General features: G+C 44.0%; 1 protein-coding gene across 1 annotated transcript in view; it reads left to right on the top strand.

The window, feature by feature from the left end:
- The first annotated feature begins 1,008 nt into the window (after nt 1–1,008).
- The window catches only part of CENPJ (centromere protein J), a 43,493-nt gene continuing 23,205 nt past the window's right edge, over nt 1,009–21,296 (top strand). Inside the window, exons 1-7 of the mRNA XM_066582151.1 lie at nt 1,009–1,119; nt 3,708–4,177; nt 6,941–7,064; nt 11,038–11,283; nt 13,872–13,962; nt 16,776–16,881; nt 18,716–20,141. Of these exons, the coding sequence (XP_066438248.1) occupies nt 3,773–4,177; nt 6,941–7,064; nt 11,038–11,283; nt 13,872–13,962; nt 16,776–16,881; nt 18,716–20,141 (2,398 nt within the window). The 5' untranslated portion in view covers nt 1,009–1,119; nt 3,708–3,772. The remainder of the gene's footprint in view (nt 1,120–3,707; nt 4,178–6,940; nt 7,065–11,037; nt 11,284–13,871; nt 13,963–16,775; nt 16,882–18,715; nt 20,142–21,296) is intronic.

Below are 21,296 nucleotides of genomic sequence, written 5' to 3'. Positions count from 1 at the left end.
AAAAAAAAAAATGTCCATGTCCTCCAAGGGTTAAAAGGGTATTCTGGTTCCAGCAGACTATCCCCTGCCCATGGGATAACTAGTTGATTGGGGAGGGTCTGAACCACCACCGATCCCAAGAACAGGGGTCCGATCAGTTCCGAATAAACGGAGTGCAGGCGCACTGCTGCTTTATTCACTTCAATGACAGCGCCAAGCTCAAGCTTTCGGCAATCTCCGGCGCCCTTAATGAGATGAATGGAGTGATAGAGCGTCTTCTCGAACTCCGCTCATCCAGGGACTAACTGGATCTCCGTTCCTGGAGTCGGTGGGGGTCCCAGAAGCCGGACCTGTGGACAGAGGATAACTTGTTGGAACCCCCGAAGACCCCTTTAGGCTGGCTTCACACGGGAGGGAAATCCCACGGTACGTCCGCACGGAAATTCTGCAAGATTTCCGCAGCTGAAGTTCCGCAGGTTTAGAAAGTGGCTTTTTCCGCCGCAGCCATCTCTCCCCATAGAGATTGGAAGCGGGGATAAAATTGACACGCCGCAGCTTTGAATACCATGCGGCATGTCAGTTTCAGCACGGCGTGGCCGCAATGGACTGTCCGCAGTGTGTCTCTTCTGAGAGGGCATGCGCTTGGCACAAGGCAATTTCTATAGGAGTCTATGAAGAGTATAATGCACGGCACATACTGGGCACAGCAAAGCTGGAACTGTGTATGTGGGCAACCGCTCTGAGGTAAAGCCCGCCCTGCACCCATCGCTTAGCACCAGCCTGCGCCTGTTTGCACGTCCCCATCCCGTCACAACGCCCGGGGTGTCAGTATTTGCCCTCTTCCCTCACACTACAAGCTCAGTGCGCCACAGCTTCTCCGGCTCCCGCCGCTGACACTACCCGACAGCCCTTGCGGCGGCCAACGTACTTTGCGAAAGCGTTGCTGGGATACGTAGTCCCTTCCTGATGGTGTCACTGCGCTATCAAGAGAGGAAGAACTACAGTTCCCGTCGGCCTTTGCGCTCTAGTGAATGGGACAGCTTTGTTTGCAGAGGGTTTGGCAGGAGCGGAGCTCAGCCGGGTATTTAATATTTGTTTGAGTCGTTTGGCACCTGGGTGACTGCAGCGCTGGAGGAGCAGGTAATGGTGCAAGGGAAGCTCTGCCGCTCTTCATGCTCACAGTGCTTGCTTCTATCTCTTACTGAAGTACTTGTTGCTGCACCGCGAAGTTGTCATGTTGTTGCTATGCAGGACTGAGGACATTGGGCTGCTGCATGCATGCTTCATGCCAGGGGAAAAGTAACATATCTGAGGGCATCTATGCATGAACCGACCCCCGATTCATAAAGCATATGCTGCAGGCATTTGTAACACTTAGTTTCTGACTTGTCACAAAGTGTCTTAGGAGTAGGTGGCACAATTTAAAGGGGTCCGCATCCCCTAAAGATGACTAAAGGGGGTCTTGTGGCTGGAACCCCCCCAACAGCAGGACACCTGTATATTACGCGGTGTACCACCTTGTGAGCCTGTCTACCCCATCCTCCGGGGTAGCAGCGGCTCTTTGTAGTATCGGAGGGGTTCTCCACAATGGACCCCATATACGGACGGCGGTTGTCAGGAGTTGACCTCCCTTTTTGCAGTTTTTGTTGCAAGTGTCGGGACCACATGATGTCTGTCTGCGTGTGAGGTGTAAGTGTTCTGTTGTTAGAAACTGACTTGCGACACTCTCCAGCACGTCTCGTGTCCCAGCGTGCGCGTCTGTCCCTTTAAATGTGTTGTATTACCTTTTAGGAAGGGAGCAGTTAGCAGTGAGCGGTTGTGTGTAGAGGAGCGGTTCTGGATTGCTTGCGGCATTAGTGTATGCGCTCAGGATATGCTCACACGGAGTGCAGGAGCGGCAGAATTGTTACATTGACAGTCTGGACAGGCTTCGTGAATGAGATGGGCAAATGTTATCTACGTGGCGCATGAGAACTCTGCGTAGAATTAACCTGTGGTGCAAATTATAAATCCGCAGTCTGCCCATTTGTGTTGTTGGACGCACTTCGGATTTAAATGCGGGGGTGAAATCCGTGTAAATATCCCCCTGTAACACTTGCAGAATTTGATGTGGATTTACACTAAAGTCCACTAAGGAAAGTCTGTCATGTGTGAACAAGCCTTAAAAGATTTTCTTGACTGGGGCTTATTTGCTTATAATTGTTTAATTACATATAGCGGTTACATGGTCCTAAGCAGCCTGTCTTCTTAGGCTACCTGCACACGGACGAGCGCAATATCGCGCTCGTAATACTTACCGGCGGATGTGAGGCAATGTTCAGTCAAAGAAAGGTTTGCATCTGTGAAATGTTTCCCATTGATTTCAATGGTAAACCTCACATGCACATCACACAGCATGTGGGCGCTATGCGATGCATTAAAAGTCCCATTGAAATCAATGGGCGATGCGTTCTGAGGAAGGCAGAGAGATAGGACATGCCGCGATTACACTGTTCGTGTATAGGAGCCCAAAAGAATGGGTTCATATTCGCATGAGATCTGTGCGTCTCGCAGTGCGCAAAACTTGTGAGTTTTTCTGCTGTCTGAAGGCGGCTTTAGGCCTCATGTCCACGGGCATGTGGCCGCAGTTATGAGGTCTAAAAATACATTTTCTTACTTGTCCGACTGTCGCACAGGTCTTCTCTGTCGCGGTGGTTGTATCCGGGCATGCCGGTGCTTTTTAAAAAGGGAAAAAAAAAATCTTCTACTTCCCCGCAGATCCGCGGCACTGATGCAGTGTCAATGGAAGCCATCCAAACCGCAGAAAATGGAGCATGTAGGGGGTGTTTTCCTGCATGCCAGGAAAAAATTACACCCGCAGGTTGAATATCTATGGGCATTTTGAACTGCGGATCATCCGGGTGGGTGACCAGTGCAAATTCCACAATTCAATTTTGCCCGTGGACATGAGGCCTTAGTGCAGTGATTTCTCACCCTATTAGGGCTTTTGAAAAATGTTGATGCCAATTCAGGCCTGTTTGCCATCTCTACTACAAGACTGTATCATATGAGCGAGTGCAATGTAGGTCAGTGAAAAACAGACCATTTTACCTGCTGCATTTTTCATGTGTGTACTATGCGTTTTCGTACTAACAATGAGATTTGCATCCATTTTCACGCATGTACAAAAAAAAGTCCCATGGTTCTAATAGTAAAATGCTTTAAAAACAGGCTGCACTTGCATGCAAATCGCATGGCATGTGAGTGCGATACGTTTTTTTTGTAATGCTCCCATAGAATTACCAAAAAATAGAACATGCAACTGTTTCTTTTTTTTTCCTCCAAACTCAGACCACCGGTTTAAATAAAAAATCGCTTTTGTGAATTAACGCATTCAAGTCAATGGGTTCTTTTCCAATGCAAGTTCTGTTTTATCTTGGAATCGGACAGAACTTGATTTGGAAAACAATCCTTGTGACTGTAGTCTAGGGGTTTCTTCACAAGGGCTAGAAAATCTGCAGCCTTTTACAGTACAAGTCATGTGGATGAGACTTAACGAATCTCTTCTACATTGTGCAAATGTATTCTTCATGGAATTTTCAGTGGAAATTTTAATTGTTTGCTAAATCCACAGTCAAATCTGCAGCAAATGGTGAAATTCACGGCAAATCCACATCATTAGGTTCGGATTAGTAAAACCTTTAACCGATAAGATCAGCTATATACGTAATGTCTTCTTTTTATTTCAGTGATCCACCACATCAATATGGAGTTCCCCCGGCAGTACCTGTAGAGCTCCGGTAACCAGAAGAATATGCCAGAAATGATTTCGTCTCCAGATTTCAGCGATGAACCTAATTTAATGGCACAGTACATGTCCAACATCGCACGTGCGGGGGTCATTGTTAACTCTGCTTTCCCCAGCCTGGAGTCGGGTGGAGATGTGCCCATCCTGAGGCCTCCTAGTGCCCTTTCAGGGATGCGGGTTCCCACGCCTTTCTCTGGCAGCAGTAGCGTGTTAAGTGAGGACTCTTTTGAACACCAAAACATCGTCCAAAAACCCCCGCACCATAAGCTGGACCATGCAGGACACATGTTGGTACATAGAGACCCCGATTGGGAAAGTAACAGAAGTCGACCGCATAGCAGACCTTTATTCAAAGAGGAGGACATTTTACGAGAAGAACTGAATGATCCTCTGTTAAAGAAACTTGAACAGGTAAAGCAGGGGCGGATTTATTATGGTTTGATGATGCTTATTGCTTTTATGCTTCTTCTGTTTTATAGAGAGATGGTTCAGAATTAGAATACAAAGTTCTTCTTCTAGAAAGACTCACGTCACAGGCCTCTCACTAGCCAAGCAAGAATCCTACTGCACACTGATGAGGGGCAAACACCCTGAAACGGCTGTCTGTGTATGGATTCTTGCTTGGGTTACAACTCCCAATCATTATTTCAAAGACCTGTGTAAAGTGTCAGGCATTAATTTGCAGGAATGCTGCCATCCAGTAGGTGGCACTGCAGAGGTATTGTTCCATCTTCCTTATTTGCATATATTTCCCAGAGGAACATGAATGGCCTTAAGTGTCCTTACTACCCTTCTATGTGCTCTCCTTAAAGGGGTTGTCTCGCGGCAGCAAGTGGGGTTATACACTTCTGTATGGCCATATTAATGCACTTTGTAATGTACATCGTGCATTAAATATGAGCCATACAGAAGTTATTCACTTACCTGCTCCGTTGCTGGCGTCCCCGTCGCCATGGTGCCGTCTAACTTCGGTGTCTTCTTGCTTTTTTAGACGCGCTTGCGCAGATGGATCTTCTACCTTCGGCTGGTCTCGGAAGCATCGGCGTTTTGGCTCCGCCCCCTTTTCGCGTCATCACGTAGCTCCGCCCCATGACGTGTGCCGGTTCCAGCCTCCTGATTGGCTGGAATCGGCATGTGACGGGGGCGGAGCTACGCGATGACGCGAAAAGGGGGCGGAGCCAAAACGCCGATGCTTCCGAGACCAGCCGAAGGTAGAAGATCCATCTGCGCAAGCGCGTCTAAAAAAGCAAGAAGACACCGAAGTTAGACGGAGCCACGGAGACGGGGACGCCAGCAACGGAGCAGGTAAGTGAATAACTTCTGTATGGCTCATATTTAATGCACGATGTACATTACAAAGTGCATTAATATGGCCATACAGAAGTGTATAACCCCACTTGCTGCCGCGAGACAACCCCTTTAAGGAGTGATGATACTCTTCCAAACTCTTCTAGAAATGGCACCATACTTGTCCTGGCAGCTGATTGGGGTTGAGATGTAATACCATACGCAGCCCATAGACAAGTGTGGTGCTGTTTCTGCAGAAAAAAAACGAAACCAATTTTTTATTTATTTATTTTTTTGTTCTGCACAACCCCATTAAACACGTTTTCCAATATACAACCAGCCAGCATGAGACTGCTGCAGCCAATCGGTTGCTACAGAAGTCCAATGTCATACTACTAGCATCTTCTCTCAGCGATGGGACTCATGATGCCACGTGACTGCTGTGGCCACTGATTAGCTGCAGTGGTTGTGAGCAATGCTGCCTACTTGTCAATAGAGACTGGTGGGGAACCGGCGGAGTTTCAGCGCTGGATCACCAGGGGAAACAAGGGGCGAGTACGGTTCATTCTTTGTTTCTTTGCTTTAAGTCGGATAACCCCTTTAATTTGGCAAGTCTTAACTCGTTTCATTGTCTAGTCGTGTAAAGTAGAAGATGATGTGTGTTCTGGAGGTCACGCATGGTGAAACGTATTGACTGATTGTGTCATGTTCATTGTTTTATTCTTCTTGTGTGTGTTTCATTGCGTTGCTTGAGAAGTGTTTCTTAACCTGGCACTAAACTTGTTGTGTTCTTCATGGTCTGTGGTTTTTGGAGGAGTGCTGAACCTAAAATGCTAAACTTATAAATGTTACTGTCTCTGAGCTCTCAGCACTGGGACTTTTTCAGATAAACCATTGGTCATGCGCAGACCTCTTTTGGGACTTTCTGTCCATGAAGAAATGCTAGAGGTTAAGGGATTCTTCACATTGGACTATTACTTTGTTAAAAGGATTCAATGGCAATAAGCGGGTCACAGATTTTCCCCCTGATGGGATCCAATGGCAATTAGCTGCAATTTGTATGGGATCCTGCAAGCGGGTTCATAGGCCACTACAGGGAAAATAAAGCTTAAATCGTGTCTGTGTAGTGTACTCAAGAGCAGGAGATGCCTCTTATGTTCATTCAGGGTTGTGAATGAAGGACCCCTTCTATTAAATGAGAACTCCCTTCCCCGTCCCCACCCCATGATCATCAGAGGAGTGCACCTCGAATCCCACATATAAGCACCACTCCCTTCACTTCTACGAGGCTGGTGGAGAAAGCTGGGCTATCTCCATAGACAGTGAATAGAGTGAGGGTGATGCATGCGCACCGCCGCTTCATTCACCCAGGAAAATTGGGAGGGTGTCATTCCTATAACAGCCTGGGGGGTGCCATTGATCAGATTCCCCCACCCAGAATAATTAGTCACACAGTGACAAAGGTATGCTGTGCGGATTATGTGTTTTAAAAACTGGAGTCAATGGGCAACCTATGCTACCGTAACTATATAGTGGTTTATGTTGGCAAGTCTTCCCAACATATACCTCCAATGGAAGGCGGTTTCACATCTATGTTGGAACCTCCCGTTGGAGGTTCTGCTTTAGATCTGGCTCAAAATATCGGAAGAAGAGCTGTATTTCTTTTGTCCAAAAGCTGGGCAACTGAACGGAAACAGCATGGACCCCATTTGTATTCAATGGGGTCTGTTCGGTGTTGCCCTGAGATGGAGATGTTTGGCCATGAGGATTCCCCTTTCCTTCCCGAACAGAAAGCAGAACCCCCGGGCACAGGTATGAAGGCACCCTCAGTAATGCAGTGCAATGATAAACCTAACACTTGTATTATATTGTATATTTGATTTGTAGCTTAAAGAATTACAACAACAGAAACAAGAACAGTTAAAGCAGCAGCAGATGGAGCAGCTCCAGAAGCTCATGGAGGAGCAGAAGATGCTCTTAAACTTGGTATCGCGGCAGCCAGCATTCTCTGGTTTGTATCATCTCTTTATTATACCAGTGCAATGGTCTCAGATAACATAGACCTGGGTCAGATTTCCTAATACTGTCTAATTGTTGGACAGTGCAAACGTAGAGCAGCTAGGCTAAAAATGCGCCAAATTTATCACAGTGACTCCTGCTGGATGGTAAACTTTGGTGCAGCTTTAGACTTGTTTGCTAACTTTATATCTCCTCTTGGATGGCTTAATTTTCCCCAGAATATCGGCGCATTTAAACCCTTTTCAGCTAAGCCACACAGGCTTGTCAAGCGAGGCCCAGTGAATTATGCATTGGGGTGCATTTGCTTCATAAATACAATATTAGCGAAAATAAATTCTCCCCAAATTTGGAGGGGCGATCTGCTGCTCCAAATGAGATGAAATTCAGTCCCCATTGTATTTTAACAGTGCTCTCCAGAGGCTGTAAAGGGGTTTTCTGGCCGAAATTAAATGGATCCTATTTCCTCTACGTTATTTTTTTTTCTTCCTCTTCAGGTCAAGATGGATTCTTAGTTCATTAGGCCTCAGTCAGATGGGCGTTTTTATGTGCGCATGTTTTGTGCGTTTGCGATCCGCATCTATATAGAACCAATGCTTTTCAATGGCAGCGGTCACATGTCCGAATTTTACATGCGCATTAAATTCCCACCTACAAAAGATAGAATATATGGGTGGCAATGGACTGAGCCCTTAACTGTAAATTGTAAAAAAGAAAAAATATCATATGTCTTATGGGAAAAATGGAAACTGAGGTGTCTGTAAATATCTATGGATCACTGGTGTACCTTGTCAGGTGGAAGTTCCGAGCTATGTCAGTATAAAACTAAAAACACCCTTTTGGGGGCATGTTTAGCTGGTTCGCTGCAGGGAATCTCTACGCTGTTAGTCAGCAGCCGGGGGACGGGAGGAGCCCATGAATATCATCGGATTCATCACAGACCGCACGGGCAGTAAGCTGCACGGTTTATGTGGGCTCTTAAAGACTGATGTGCAGATCCCTGTAAGTGACAAATGGCTGAAATCCACTTTAGAGATTCCTTTTAAGATACAAAAATAAAAAAAAATGATATAACTTTTACATGACTTTTATTCCTTTTGACAAAATACAAACCTTGCCCAAAAAATGGTGCACACTTTGATGGCGAATTAGCAAAACCTTCATGTATCCTTCTAGAAATGACTACCTACATACAATGGAAGCGCCGTTACATGCTCATTGCTTTTAGCAGGCATTGTAATTCTTGTTCTACTGGAATTGTAATTCTTGACATACTTTGTGCTTGAAAGCCAGCTATAAACGAAAATTATGCCCAAGGCCTTCAGTATCTTTCTTCCTTGGGTCAGTGTGATTACAACAAATACATTAAATATATATATATTATTATTTTTTTTTTTTTAGTGTTGCACTACAAAAACCCCCCAACTAAATTACTTTGTGTCGCCATCTTATGACCACCATTACTTTTTTCTTTTTTTTTGTCAGTAGGGTTATGTGAAGGTTTGTATTTTTCTGAAACAACATGTAGCTTCTGTTGGTACCCTTTTGGGGTAATTACAACTTTTTGATTGCTTTATATTTATTTTTTTCCTGCCCATACAGCCAGAATGCTCCTCTGTTTTCGTATCCACTTGGAGGCACATTTATTGTTATTAGTGTACTGAGAAGAAGGCCAACTTGTGGCTTTCAACTACAGCTGCCAGCATGCCCTGATAGCGCCAGGCTGTCAGAAAATGTTGAGGGTTGGAGTTTTTCACAGCTGGAGAGCTGCTGGCTGGAGACGATTGGTGGTTTCTCCTTTGTTGTGTGAAATGTATATTCCAACCAACATTCGCTGTCAGTTAGGCCGCTTGCACATGGGTGGATTTTTGCTGCGGAATCCGCACTACAGATGTGCAGCGAATGCCATCCGTAGCATGCTCTGGAAAAATGCTTTTTCCTACACACTTGCGGAAACCAAATGCGGTTTCCGCAAGCGGAAAAAAAATCGCAGCGTGCTTCATTTTTGCGCGGATTCCGGGTGGACTGCTCCCATTGAAGTCAATGGAAGCCGTCCGACCATCGCGGATTCCATATCACCCCTAGGTGATGACGTGGGAAAAGCAAGAGTGTAAATGAAAAATTACATTGGGATAAGGACGCAGATCATTCATTTGTAAAATAGGATCAAGAAAACCTTCACAGCGAAGCCCTCTAATACCGGACCAGAAAATTCAGACTTCCGCCACACCCAAATACAAGTTCACAAATGTTTCAAAAAACATGCAACAGAATATCACGGAGAATCTGACTTCAAACGAGTTCTTACAAACCATACATGTCACCCTGCAAAGATGTAATAGCAGATGAGGAGAGATTGGGCACCCACCTTGCATCAGGCAAATAAGTAACCCTTCTTATAACACTTTATTTTTTGAATTCGGATTTAAAAAAAAAATAAAAAAAAAATCAGTAAAAGCGCTAACATAGCTTCAGAAAGCAAAACTACAACAAACACCTTTTGCACAGATGCATAAGGGTACATTTAGACGTGATGAGTGTTGGGCAAACGATGCCCGACACTCGTCCCCGCACATACTTGCTCTCGTGCTGCTGCAGGGAACTAGTATCGCTGGCTCACGGGGATGGGGGGGGGGGGAAATGTTGCTGTAGACCTCTTGGCAATTTCCCGGACCAATTCTCTTCTGGACTTCTCATCAATTTATGAGTGACCTTCAGTTCTTGCTAATGTCATTGTTTTGCCAAATTTAATCCACTTCTTGATGACTGTCTTCCGTGGTAGATGTAATGCCTTGGAAATGTTTTGTTCCCCTTCTTCTGAGTGATATGTTTCTACAATCTGATCCCTTTGATGTGTTGTAAGCTCTACTAGAACTACTAACTACTATAGAACATGAGTGTAAATGTGATTACCCAATCCTGAACACAACCACGTCCCCAAATATGAGAGGGTGTTCACACTTATCCAACCACATCATTAGAGTTTTGTTATTTTTATTTTTCCATTCTAAAATATTTGTTTTTCAATGTAATTGCACAGATATAATGGATCACATGTGAAGGTGGAAATAATCTGAAATGATTCATCTTTGTCGGATTTTTTTAACATGACAAGAACCTGGCATTTTAACGCGTGGGGGGTGGGGGGTAGACTTTTTATATCCACTGTATCTCATATCTTCATATCTCTGAAGACAACTGTGGAAAGTCCAGTAAAAGTCAAAACCAGAGTTGAGAACACAGACCGAGCCAGAATTTGCCTTTTCTTGTTGAAGGGCAGGTCCTATCGTGGCCAGCATGTCCTTGACTTGCAGTATGGCTGTGACCTCCAGTTGGATCCTATATACGCTGTTGAACCATAGTGAAACCTCACTCTAGAATAGTGATCTGCAGAAACAATAAATATGACTGCTGATGACTGAAAATTGAGCAGAAGAATCGCATATAAACGTCACATAATTTACAGCACTCTTGGCAACTGGTGATCTAGAATACTTGTCAACTGCAGGCCATTGTCCACGAAGAATGGGCTAAGATTTCTCAGGAACGCTGTCAGAATCTAGTTTCTGGCTATACATTACTTTTGCAGCAGGTTATAACAGCCAAAGGTGCTCCACTTAGTACTAAATACGCTTGTCATGAAGGGGTTGACTCTGTATTCCAGAATAATTTCATGTTACTAATTTAACTAGTCTTTACTGTATTATAAAAGCTAAGGTAATGTGAAGTTGCTCCTTGGATGGAGATAGATATGTCTATTTACAGTTCATTGAAACATAATTAGCAGGGAAGAAATATTACAGAGAACAGCCAGAATACGGATTTATGGTGGCCATATAAGGGTATGGGACACTCAATATACGCTGCAGTAAATTACACTTTATTAGCTAATGATTGGTCCTACTCAAATACTTTATCTGAGACTCCAAGTTGTTGCTATGAAATAATTAAAACTTCCTTCATTACAGAACAAGAGCAGCAGAACCTCATATCAGGACATCTTGGTAGCTCCATGTCCCAAAAACAACTTTCACGCCTCATGTTCCCGGTCAGTGGAAACATCCCCCGAGTTTCCCCATACATGATGCAGGAACTGTCCACCAAGAACAGAAGTCCATCTCGGCCTACTTCTGTATCTGTTCGAGAACTTAGTCCTGAAAAATCCAAAACATTAGAAGAGTTGTTAAACGAGGAGGACACTGAAGGTCATTCCGGTAGGTGTTATTCCCAGTCCATACTTGTTGCATTGTGCATCTGGTTATACAATCTGATAAGTCTTTGTATAATGCCCACAATTTCCACAGCACTTTATAAATCAGGGGGAACCTATTCAGACAAATCCGACATAACATACGTTAGTAAACTAATAAACAATTTGATCAGTGAAGTAAGGGTGAACGGTGAAATAAGGGTGATACAAGATGTTAAAGTTCTTCTTGTACAATGGTGCAGCATATTTTTACATAAAGCTGCATGAGCCTGTCATCAGCCACTATTTTTGTATGTACATATAAGAAGAGCCTTTGAGCACCAGCGTGCGGGGGATAGTGTTAGATGAAGGGATCAGGTTCTGACGGAAAAGCAGATGGAGAGGAGTTATATAACGGAACATGGACAGCCTCCTTAAAGAGATGTATTTTTATGGAATACTTAAAACTGTGGCTATTGGGGATTAACTTGATTATCTTGGGTAGTACTTTCTAGAGAACCTTTGCAACTCTAGGAAAACCTTGGAGATGGGATTGGGAGATTTGGATTAAGGGTGGGCTCACACGAGTGTATTTTTGTGCATACTTAGGTGCGTACATACGTGCGCACCTAGGTACGAGCCAAAACACGCGTGAACACAGCTGCGTGCTTGTTGTCAATGGAGCCGCGGCTGCTGCCGGCGGCTCCATTGAGAACAATGCTCTGCCGGCCCCCTGCATTCTTTTTCAGGGAAGGGCTTTACATATAAGCCCTTCCCTGAAAAAGAAACATTTTAGTGCAAAAAAAACCCCCCGAGGGCATGAAGAACACATCTGCCGCATGCGGCAGATGTTTCCTTCACCCCCGCTAGTTAAAATAATTCCCTGCTGCTACATCTGCCACATCTTTGGCAGATGCAGCAGAAGAATTCTTCAATTCTCAACCGCAGCTGTCACACATGACAGCTGCGGTAGAGAATCCTGCTGCCAGCATCCCCCTCAATGGCTTTTCAAGGAGGGGCTTCATAAGCCCTTCCCTGAAAAGCCATTTAAAAAAAAGTGTTTAAAAAAAAAAAAAAAATTCAATACTCACCTCCCTTGAGCTGCTGGGGCTGAGCCGCGACTTCTGCCGCTGTCCCCGACTCTAGAGTTCTCAGCTAGCAGCAGCCGGGGATTTAAAATCCCCGCCTGCTGGTAGCTCTGATTGTGATTGGCTGAAGCAGGTAATTTTTTTTTTGGCACTAAAATGTTTCTTTTTCAGGGAAGGGCTTATATGTAAAGCCCTTCCCTGAAAAAGAATGCAGGGGGGCCGGCAGAGCATTGTTTGCAATGGAGCCACCGCCGGCAGCAGCCACGGGTCCATTGAAAATAATGCGCGTATTCTCTGTGGTGCATGCATGTCCTATCTTTGCAGGCACGCACCTGCAAAGTACGGACATGTGAACACACCATAGGGAATGCCTTGTTGTAAATACAAGCGTGTTTTTGTGCGTGCGTATGCATGCACAAGAACACGCTTGTGTGAGCCTACCCTAATTTAGGGTGGCTTTAAATGGGCCAACCATTCGCCGAAAAATTTCTCAGATGATAGTTGTCCTGTATAAACACGAGACCGGACAGAGATCATGAGTGAGAAATCGCTCATTAGTCGTTAGTTGATTTGTTTTATCTCAGTAAGGCCGAGCTCACATGAACGTAATTTCATTGCATAATATACACGTGCATAATACGCGATGAATGGAGTCAGTAAAAGCACATCGATTTTCATTGATCCATTCACACTTACGTGTATTGGTATAATATTGTATAATACACGAATAAAAAAGAACGCAGCATGCTCTATTTGACCGCATATTATGCACGCTAGAGCACTGTTCTCTATGGGTGCTCATGAAAACGCTGTCATACGCAATTACATTGCGTATGTGTGGTGTTTTATATGCATGTAGCTAGGAAATAAGGAAAGTAAGAAGAAGAAAAAAAGATGAAGAAACCAGGAAGCCAGTGCATTATAGCGTGTATGAGATATGCTGTCATGCATAGGCACGCGTGATCATGATCGCGATGCTCGCAGCTCCACATGCCGCGTTTTACCATACGTTCATGTGAGTCCTTAGTCTGAGATCATTAAGAAAACACAAAGCACAGGTATGGTGGTAGACAGAGTTGAAGGATTAGAGAGAAGGCAGTGCAGTTCTGTGGAAAACTTTATGGATGTGTGTTGAGTTTATATTGTCTTCTATAGTGCATAGACAACCAGCGCAGTGACTGGCTCGGGGTGGAGGCGTCGGTGCCGTGACTGGCTCGGGGTGGAGGCGTCGGTGCCGTGACTGGCTCGGGGTGGAGGCGTCGGTGCCGTGACTGGCTCGGGGTGGAGGCGTCGGTGCCGTGACTGGCTCGGGGTGGAGGCGTCGCTGTAGCCATTGGATAGAAAGATGAGCCTGACCTGTTGCATTCGGGATGGATTGAAGAGATGTGCGTGTAGTGAGGAAACTAGATCAGTAGTGCGTTACAGTAGTCAATCGGAAACCAGATCAGGGCAACGGTTGCAGTAATCAATCAATATCTGTGAAGGTTATACGTATTTATATGTTAAATATAACATTTTGCCATAGGTGAGGAGTATGAGACAGAAGATTCTTCACATGGAGAAGTCTCCTCCACAGTAATGAGAGAACCACTTAATAAGAACAATGCAGATGACAGGTGAGTGCTTTACTCCTCAGGGAAGGTGGAAAGCTGCAATAATTAGGAAGACTAGCACATACCCTTTCATATCATTCCGGCTTGGTGGGGGGTCCCACCTGTTTGGCTATCTGCACATATGGCGCAGGGCACAAGGTGGGGTCACAGCTCAATCATAACACATTTCCCAGGAGAAATTCTGTTCAAGCTTTTCCTCATAAGGATGACATGAACTATGATTAATGTGACAGCGTCCTGCAAGAAAGCACCTGTAATCTGAGACTGTAGGTGCTTATGAAATGGCAGCCATCCAGTTTGCAGCTTAATATAATTAGATATAATTTGAAGGAGCTAGATAAGGGCTCCAACATTATTTTTTTTATTTTTTTTACCACCTGTCACTGTTTTTTTTTAAATTGGAAATGCTCCAACATTGAATATGTTGGAGTACCATAGAGGAGACAGGACCATTTGCTGTCTGCTTGAAAGTTAAAGGCATATTCTATCTCCAGCAGATGTTGTTTTTATAATGAAATGTTATGCAATTTTCCAATTTGCTATGTCAGTTTGTCTTAGTTTTAAAGATCTCCACTTGCTGTCATTGAATAGGAATATTCATAGTTTTACTTCAAGTGGGCAAAACCAGTCCCCTTGTTGTGAGGGACACATCGCTGTACACATCGCACATACACAAGTCCTGTACCCTATGATGAAGATTGTTTTATTGAATGCTAGGAAGCAAAGATTTTGAAATCAATAATTGATTCACAGTGTATAGCAAAACTGTATGTCCCTTTACAGAAAGTTGTTACTGCAGGAATATTGGGAGAGAGACTTTGGGGCGCTGTTCTGGTAGGCCGTAATAGATCTTAGGATGCTTTCTTATTTTCACTATGCATTTGCATTATTACATTCTCATTCTCCTTGTTCTATATACACTCCATTTTCTTAAATCGGGTTCCCCCTTCTTCTCTCATCTATTCCACTCTCCTCACTGGGCCCAAGGGTCATCTTTGCAGGGCAAGTGCAATAGGGCCATTAGTTTTCCACAGTAGGCAGGTTGAAGTTAGTGCGTACACGCTACCAAAAGGAGAAGAGATCTCCCAAATGTGATGTACAAGGGCTTTAGGTTCTGTTCACACTGGTATCGGGAAGGGGGGGGGGGTTACAGCAGGCACATAATATTCCAGTAAAGGAAGGTACCTCTATAGGGATGTCCAAAATAACAGATCCAAGAATTGTAACATTTGCTTTATTGTTATACACACAAGCCAAGTTTCTTAAGATTCCGCATGGACAAGCATGCAACAAATAAAAAGAAAATAACCTGCTAGTGTGAAGATAAGTAGCTTTATTCATCTGAGACTAATGGTTCCATTCGAAACAGAAAATCCATTTCAGCAGCCCATCTTCAAAGAGTAGGACTTTCGGGGAAGCGTCAGTGCGGTGAGATAATCAGCCAAGCAGCAGTGCGACATTATCCGAGCAATCCTCTAAGTGTCTTAAGAGCCTGGGATCATAGATAATAGGGTGATTTGTGGGGAATAAGTGATCTGAGAGAAGATATGAAAAATCTAGTCCCTAAAAGAATAAATATGGGGCCTACAGCACGAGTCACATAATCTCCTCCTTGGTGTTATAGTGCACACTTGGCATATGACATCACGGCATCTGTTCACATCGGCACTCTATGGGCTCTATCAGTATTGAGATTGGCATCTGCAGGCTGCCTCAGAAGAGAGTTACAAATGTCATGTACAGTGGGGATAAGGTCTGCGGGTGCTGTGTCTTCCTGAAGACTATTTCTCCTAATATTATTGTGGTGATTAAATTTTCTAAGTTGTCAATTATGTTAAATAGTGTATTAATCTGTAAATTATGGTGGTTAAAAATAAAGCGTTTTTCAGCTTTTTGTTGAGCAGTAGAGAACAAATCAGATTCTATAATGGAAACTCTGCCACCTGACTTGGCTGTAGTCAAGGTCTGAATTTCTGTTTTATACATGCAGTCCAGACGCTGCACATAGACTTCCATATCCGCTTTGGTGGGCTTAGCACTCACCTGGGAGCGCAAGTTCTTGATCTCCATCACAGAGGCAGAGCCCTGCCAGGTCTAATGTATCTCCTGCTCACCTGATGCAGGAGAGGATGAAGGCAGCTGCAGGCTGCTGACACATTCCACATGTGCTCCGCTGGCAGGAGCTGGAGGAGAAAAGGAAGAAGGAGCAGTAGTGCTAGCCATGGTGGCCATATTGGAGCTGGGGCCACGAAAACCTTTGGTGGCTGGGTCATCCAGTTAGCGCTGGATGCCGTTCCTTCAGGTGGGGAAGCTGGAGTGCTGGCATCGGCGGAGGAAAGTTTCATATTGTTTTTGCCCATGGTTCAGGTAGGTAGCAGCTTATCAGGCGGTCGGGGACAGTGGAGCTTTTTCTAAACCCATCCAGTCAGGTGTTTTATTATTAAAATATTATAGATTTTACTGGGCAGTGTGGCCCAGGCGGCCACTCTCTACATGGGTAATGGAAACCCGATAATAAAGAACCATGATGCTAGTGTGAACAGAGCCTTAAAAGTTTAATGACTAGTATTTACTAATAAAAGATTGGGACAGTAGTGATCCTCAGGTAATAACCTAGATGATCCATCATCCTCATTTAGAAATAATGCAAGGCATTTCCTGTGGTCTTTAGTTCTGTTGAAAAGGGATTATGTATGCAGACGTAATGACTGTTGGTTGTGATATTGTATGTGTGAGTTTCAGGTTACTTTACTCACTGAACGAGATCTGTTAAGTGCTGTATTGTAAGGGTGCAAACTTCTGTATGTATTCTCTAGGCCTATTATGTCTGGCATCAAGGAAAGAAAGAAGTCATTTGAAGAGCTGTTGGAGGAGCAAATGAGGATTGAAGAACAAAGAATTAAACAAACTAATCCGCAACAGGTAACGTCTTGGATAAGTTTCCTGTTACTTGCAGCTAAACTAGTTTCCCCTTTTGACTCATCTGGAGTTACAGGAGATAATGCCGGGCCAACTGAGGCGTGACACGATACCCTTCCTCCTTACAGTATTTTGTACTGCCTTGTCAGCTCTCTGGCTGTCCCCCTGTGTCCCTGCCTCCGAAGAACTTGTGTTTTCACATGCGGCTCATTGGATGTATATTGTGTTTGTGAAGACAGTGAATCAACACTGCACTAACTCTGTAAATGAGGGATTATTGTAATCCACACTATGACAGCATGAAAACAACTGTGCTATACAGACTTAGGCAAGATAATGAAAGCAAAAATTTGGTGGACATTATACCTACTGTATATACTCGCGTATAAGCCTAGTTTTTCAGCACATTTTTTTGTGTTGAAAAAGCCCCCCTCGGCTTATATTCGAGTCATGAAAGGCTTAAAAAAACCAAAAAACCTCCATACTCCTCTTTCAGCCGGCGTGTGTCCCCAGCGGCGGTGCGGCAGGCTGCTTCAATTCTCTCTGCTGTTATCCCCTGCCGTTCTCTTCGCTCGGCTCTGTCATCCCCTGCCGTCAGCGCTGTGTAAGTAAGAGCTGTGATTGGATCGAGCGCCGGCCAATCACAGCCGGTGCTCGATCATTCACAGCCAATCCAGCTGCTTTAAAATTTTCCCTGCTCGGCTTTTAAATCCCCTGCGGTCAGTGCTGTGTAAGTAAGTGCTGTGACTGGATCAAGCGCCGGCTGTGATTGGCTGGCTGTCAATCCAATCACAGTGCTTACTTACACAGCACTGACCGAGCCAAGTAGAGAGGACGGCGGGGGATGACAGCAGGAAGGATTCAAGCAGCTTGTCGCACAGACACAGACACGGACACCGGCTGGGACGTGAGTATGGAGGGTTTTTTTTTTTACCTAGTATATACTTGAGTATAGCTTGTCAATAAGTTTTCCCAGTTTTTTTGTGGGGAAACTTATTGTCTCGGCTAATACTCGAGTATATACAGTACTTTACTGTATTTTTATAAGTACTTCTTTAAGGTAAGCTTGCCTCAGTTCCAATTGCGACCTACACATGCATCGGGCGCTACGAGACTGAGTGAGATTGATTCCGGGAATGCATAGTGTGCTTATAAAGCTGAGGCAAGTCCACCTTGCTTCAGTGCCGGGAAGACATGACTTTAGCCTGGACTACGTAACTTCTCTGCCTGGCACGTTTTTGATAAGTCATTCCTTGTACAAATCACAGACTACAGCAATGTTGGGAATTGAAATTAGACTGAATTATATCCAGGGCTGACTGTAGAGCAGCAGTGAATTTTGTACATTTCTACAATTGGCCTCAGTGCCTGCTTCCAAAATCCTGACCGGTATGAGCAATGCAGTATTAAGCAGACAAAAAAAAATATAAAATAAAATTTTTCATGCCGCTCTCGACTTCTAACATGGTTACTCACCAAATATTCTTCTGTTCTAGTTGCTGCAAACCAATGTTATTGTTCATTCTTCTTTTCGAGCTATTATTGTCTGCATATGGTTCAGTGTTATCCATTAGGCCCCATTCAATTGGCAGTGTTTTGCATCAGTATTTGGAAGTCAAAACCAGGAACGGAACATGCAGACAATACGTATTATAGTAAGATTTGTCTCATTTGCATTCATTCTTTGTTTTGGCTTACAAATACTGATATAACGTACTGACCAAATTACTGCTGTGTGAATTGGGCCTTCGAAACAATTTAAGATCTGCACATTTGAAGTTTACTAACAGAAAGGGAGGAATCAAATTGGTGATAATTTTTTTTATTTCTGCTTAAGGTCGTTGAACAACAGTCAAAGAGTAAACCAGCAGCTAAAAGACCCTTTCTGCGTAGAGGTGAGGGACTTGCTAGGTTTAAAAATGCACCTAATAAACAAAGCCAACCTCAGGAGGACAAAGCACTTCAGAAAGTCTCAGATGTTCCGGCTCCTCAAAGGAAAATTGCATCATTGAGCAAAGATACAGCGATACTTGCAGGAGAGAAGAATGAGACCACACATAAGAAAGCTGTTCTGAAAAACCACAAAATGAAGCCTAGTGTGTCCTCGGCCACTGGACATGGACAGTCAGAAGATAGACCTACCGTCAGTGGAAGAAGCTCTGTTCCACTTGAGAGAAAAGCTATGTTAGAACTTGATAAAGAAAATGTAGAAAGCGCAAAGTCCACTGACTCAAGCAATAAGGTCCATGATGCAGACAAAAAAGGTGCAGAGTTGTCTTTCGAAGTTTCCTTTCAGAAACGGGGAGTGACCTGGGAGAAGGATAAGCAGAAGGAACACTATGACCTAGATGAATTTTTGCTTCTAGAGCAAGCTGCTGAGGATCTCTCGTTTTCCAGTAACTCTTCGTTTGTCCAGAAGCTCCTGGATCACAACTTTCACACGGACAACCGCCGGTTGTCTTCTACACCAGTTAAATTGGCACAAAAACCCCAAGAAAAGGGGGATAATACTGCCAGGAATAAAAGTGGAGGAAAGTTGTATGAGAAAATGGAGGGGCAGGGGTCAGTGTCAAAAAATCCTTCTAATATTGTACAGAGTGGAAAAAACTCATCCGAATTACATAGGACTAGTGAAGAAGCAAAACAATCTCACATTTCTGACCCTGTTTCAAGTGAAGGGGACTATGCATCTTCAGGGGAGGAACATAATAACTCAATTTCCAGTGAAAATGAAGAGGTAGACAGTGATGGCAGCATCAGGGATGATGGCCCTAACACTGAAGAACTCAAGGGGTCTTCTAAAAAGCTTAATAAGGACAATAAGGGAAGGGATTTTGATTTAGACTTATCGGATGGAGAAGATAACGAGAATAAGGAGAAAACACTCTTAGCAGAAAATAGTAAAGCCTCTTTGAACAGTTCTTCATCCTCTGACTCAAGTCAAGTGGTATTTGATGATGAACGGACTTGGGATGACCTTGGTAATATACAGAGTTTGAAGGGTGTTTATGAAGGCAATTTTGCTAGTAAGCAGTTTATCCCTTCAGAGTACACCAGCAGCAGTCCTACAGATGCCCTGGACAAAGCCGTCACAAGAAAAGTGGCTTCGAAAAAAGGGGACCAGCTCAAAGCTGCAAATACTAGTATTCCAACTACTCCTCAAGCTTCAGAACTCATGATGAAGTTGTTTCCAGCTCTAAAGCCCAAAGCAAAACCAGAGACACCGAGTGTAACTAAACCTGCGTCAAGTCAAGAAGGGTCAGGTAAGAACATCAGAACTGATTTTAACTTTGTACAGATGGTTGCAGGTTCCTGATGAAGGCTTTAAACTTAAAGTATAGCTGAACTCTTTAAAAACTTCTGACATCTCATAGTGACAAGTCAGAAGTTTTGGTGGATGGAGTATGAATGCTGAAACCCCTGATGATCTCTAAAATGAATGGGAAGAAGCACTCGGCTAAGCACTGCCCTTATTAACTCTCATTGTAAGCCGTTTACGAACTTCATAGACTTTCTATGAAGCCTGTACGCCTCTCTGAGCAGTGACGGAAACAGACGAATGGGTACAGGACTCAGCTGAGCACTTCTGTCTTTTGTTTTAGTGATCAGTGGGGATCTCGGCACGGAACCCCACTGATTACGTGGGGCAGAGTGCTAAGGCAGCAGAAGTGCAGTCCAAAGCTCTCCCTCACGACCTGAAGGTTGCGAGTTCAATCTTCACATGGTTCAGGTAGCCGGCTCAAGGTTGACTCGGCCTTCCATTCTTCTGAGGTCGGTAAAATGAGTACCCAGGTTGGTGGGGGTAATAAATAAAATCACCTGAAAGTGCTGCGGAATAAGGTGGCCCTATACAAATAACAGGATTTATTTATTTGATCAAAAGTTTTTACATGTCACTATTGCATGTCAGAAGTTTTAAAAAAGTTCTTGGTTACCCTTTAACAAAATTGTATGTTGAACTAATAAATAGTTTATCCATATAAAATTTTGCACCAGTCTGGAGTTGGGTCACTGATTCTTTTCTTTTCACATCCAAAGCTAACTTCAAAACTATACTGTCTTCTGATTTCCAGAGTGCCGTGCATTATGGTAACACCTATTATAGTTACACTGTTAGAGTATGTCACCATGGGAGAGACACACTGTGGGTTTTCTGCTACGGACTTGTGTGCAGAAATTCTGCAGCATATGAAAATAGGGGCAAAAACAGATGAGGTTTTAATAATTATTATTAATACATTGAAGAAAAAAATCGACACAGAAATTGACATGCGGTGCAATCTTTAAATGCCGAGCGATGCGCATGTTTGTGCAATGTGATGTTTCCCATTGAAATCAATGGGAAAGACTTGCGATTCGCTGACATGCATGAGACTCGTGCCTGAGGGTTGCAGTTTCACAGAAACGATGCAAGGGGT

The sequence above is a fragment of the Eleutherodactylus coqui genome, chromosome 1, assembly GCF_035609145.1.
Source record: "Eleutherodactylus coqui strain aEleCoq1 chromosome 1, aEleCoq1.hap1, whole genome shotgun sequence".
In the NCBI taxonomy this organism is placed as follows: Eukaryota; Metazoa; Chordata; class Amphibia; order Anura; family Eleutherodactylidae; genus Eleutherodactylus; species Eleutherodactylus coqui.
This window is presented reverse-complemented; position numbering and strand designations above follow the sequence as displayed.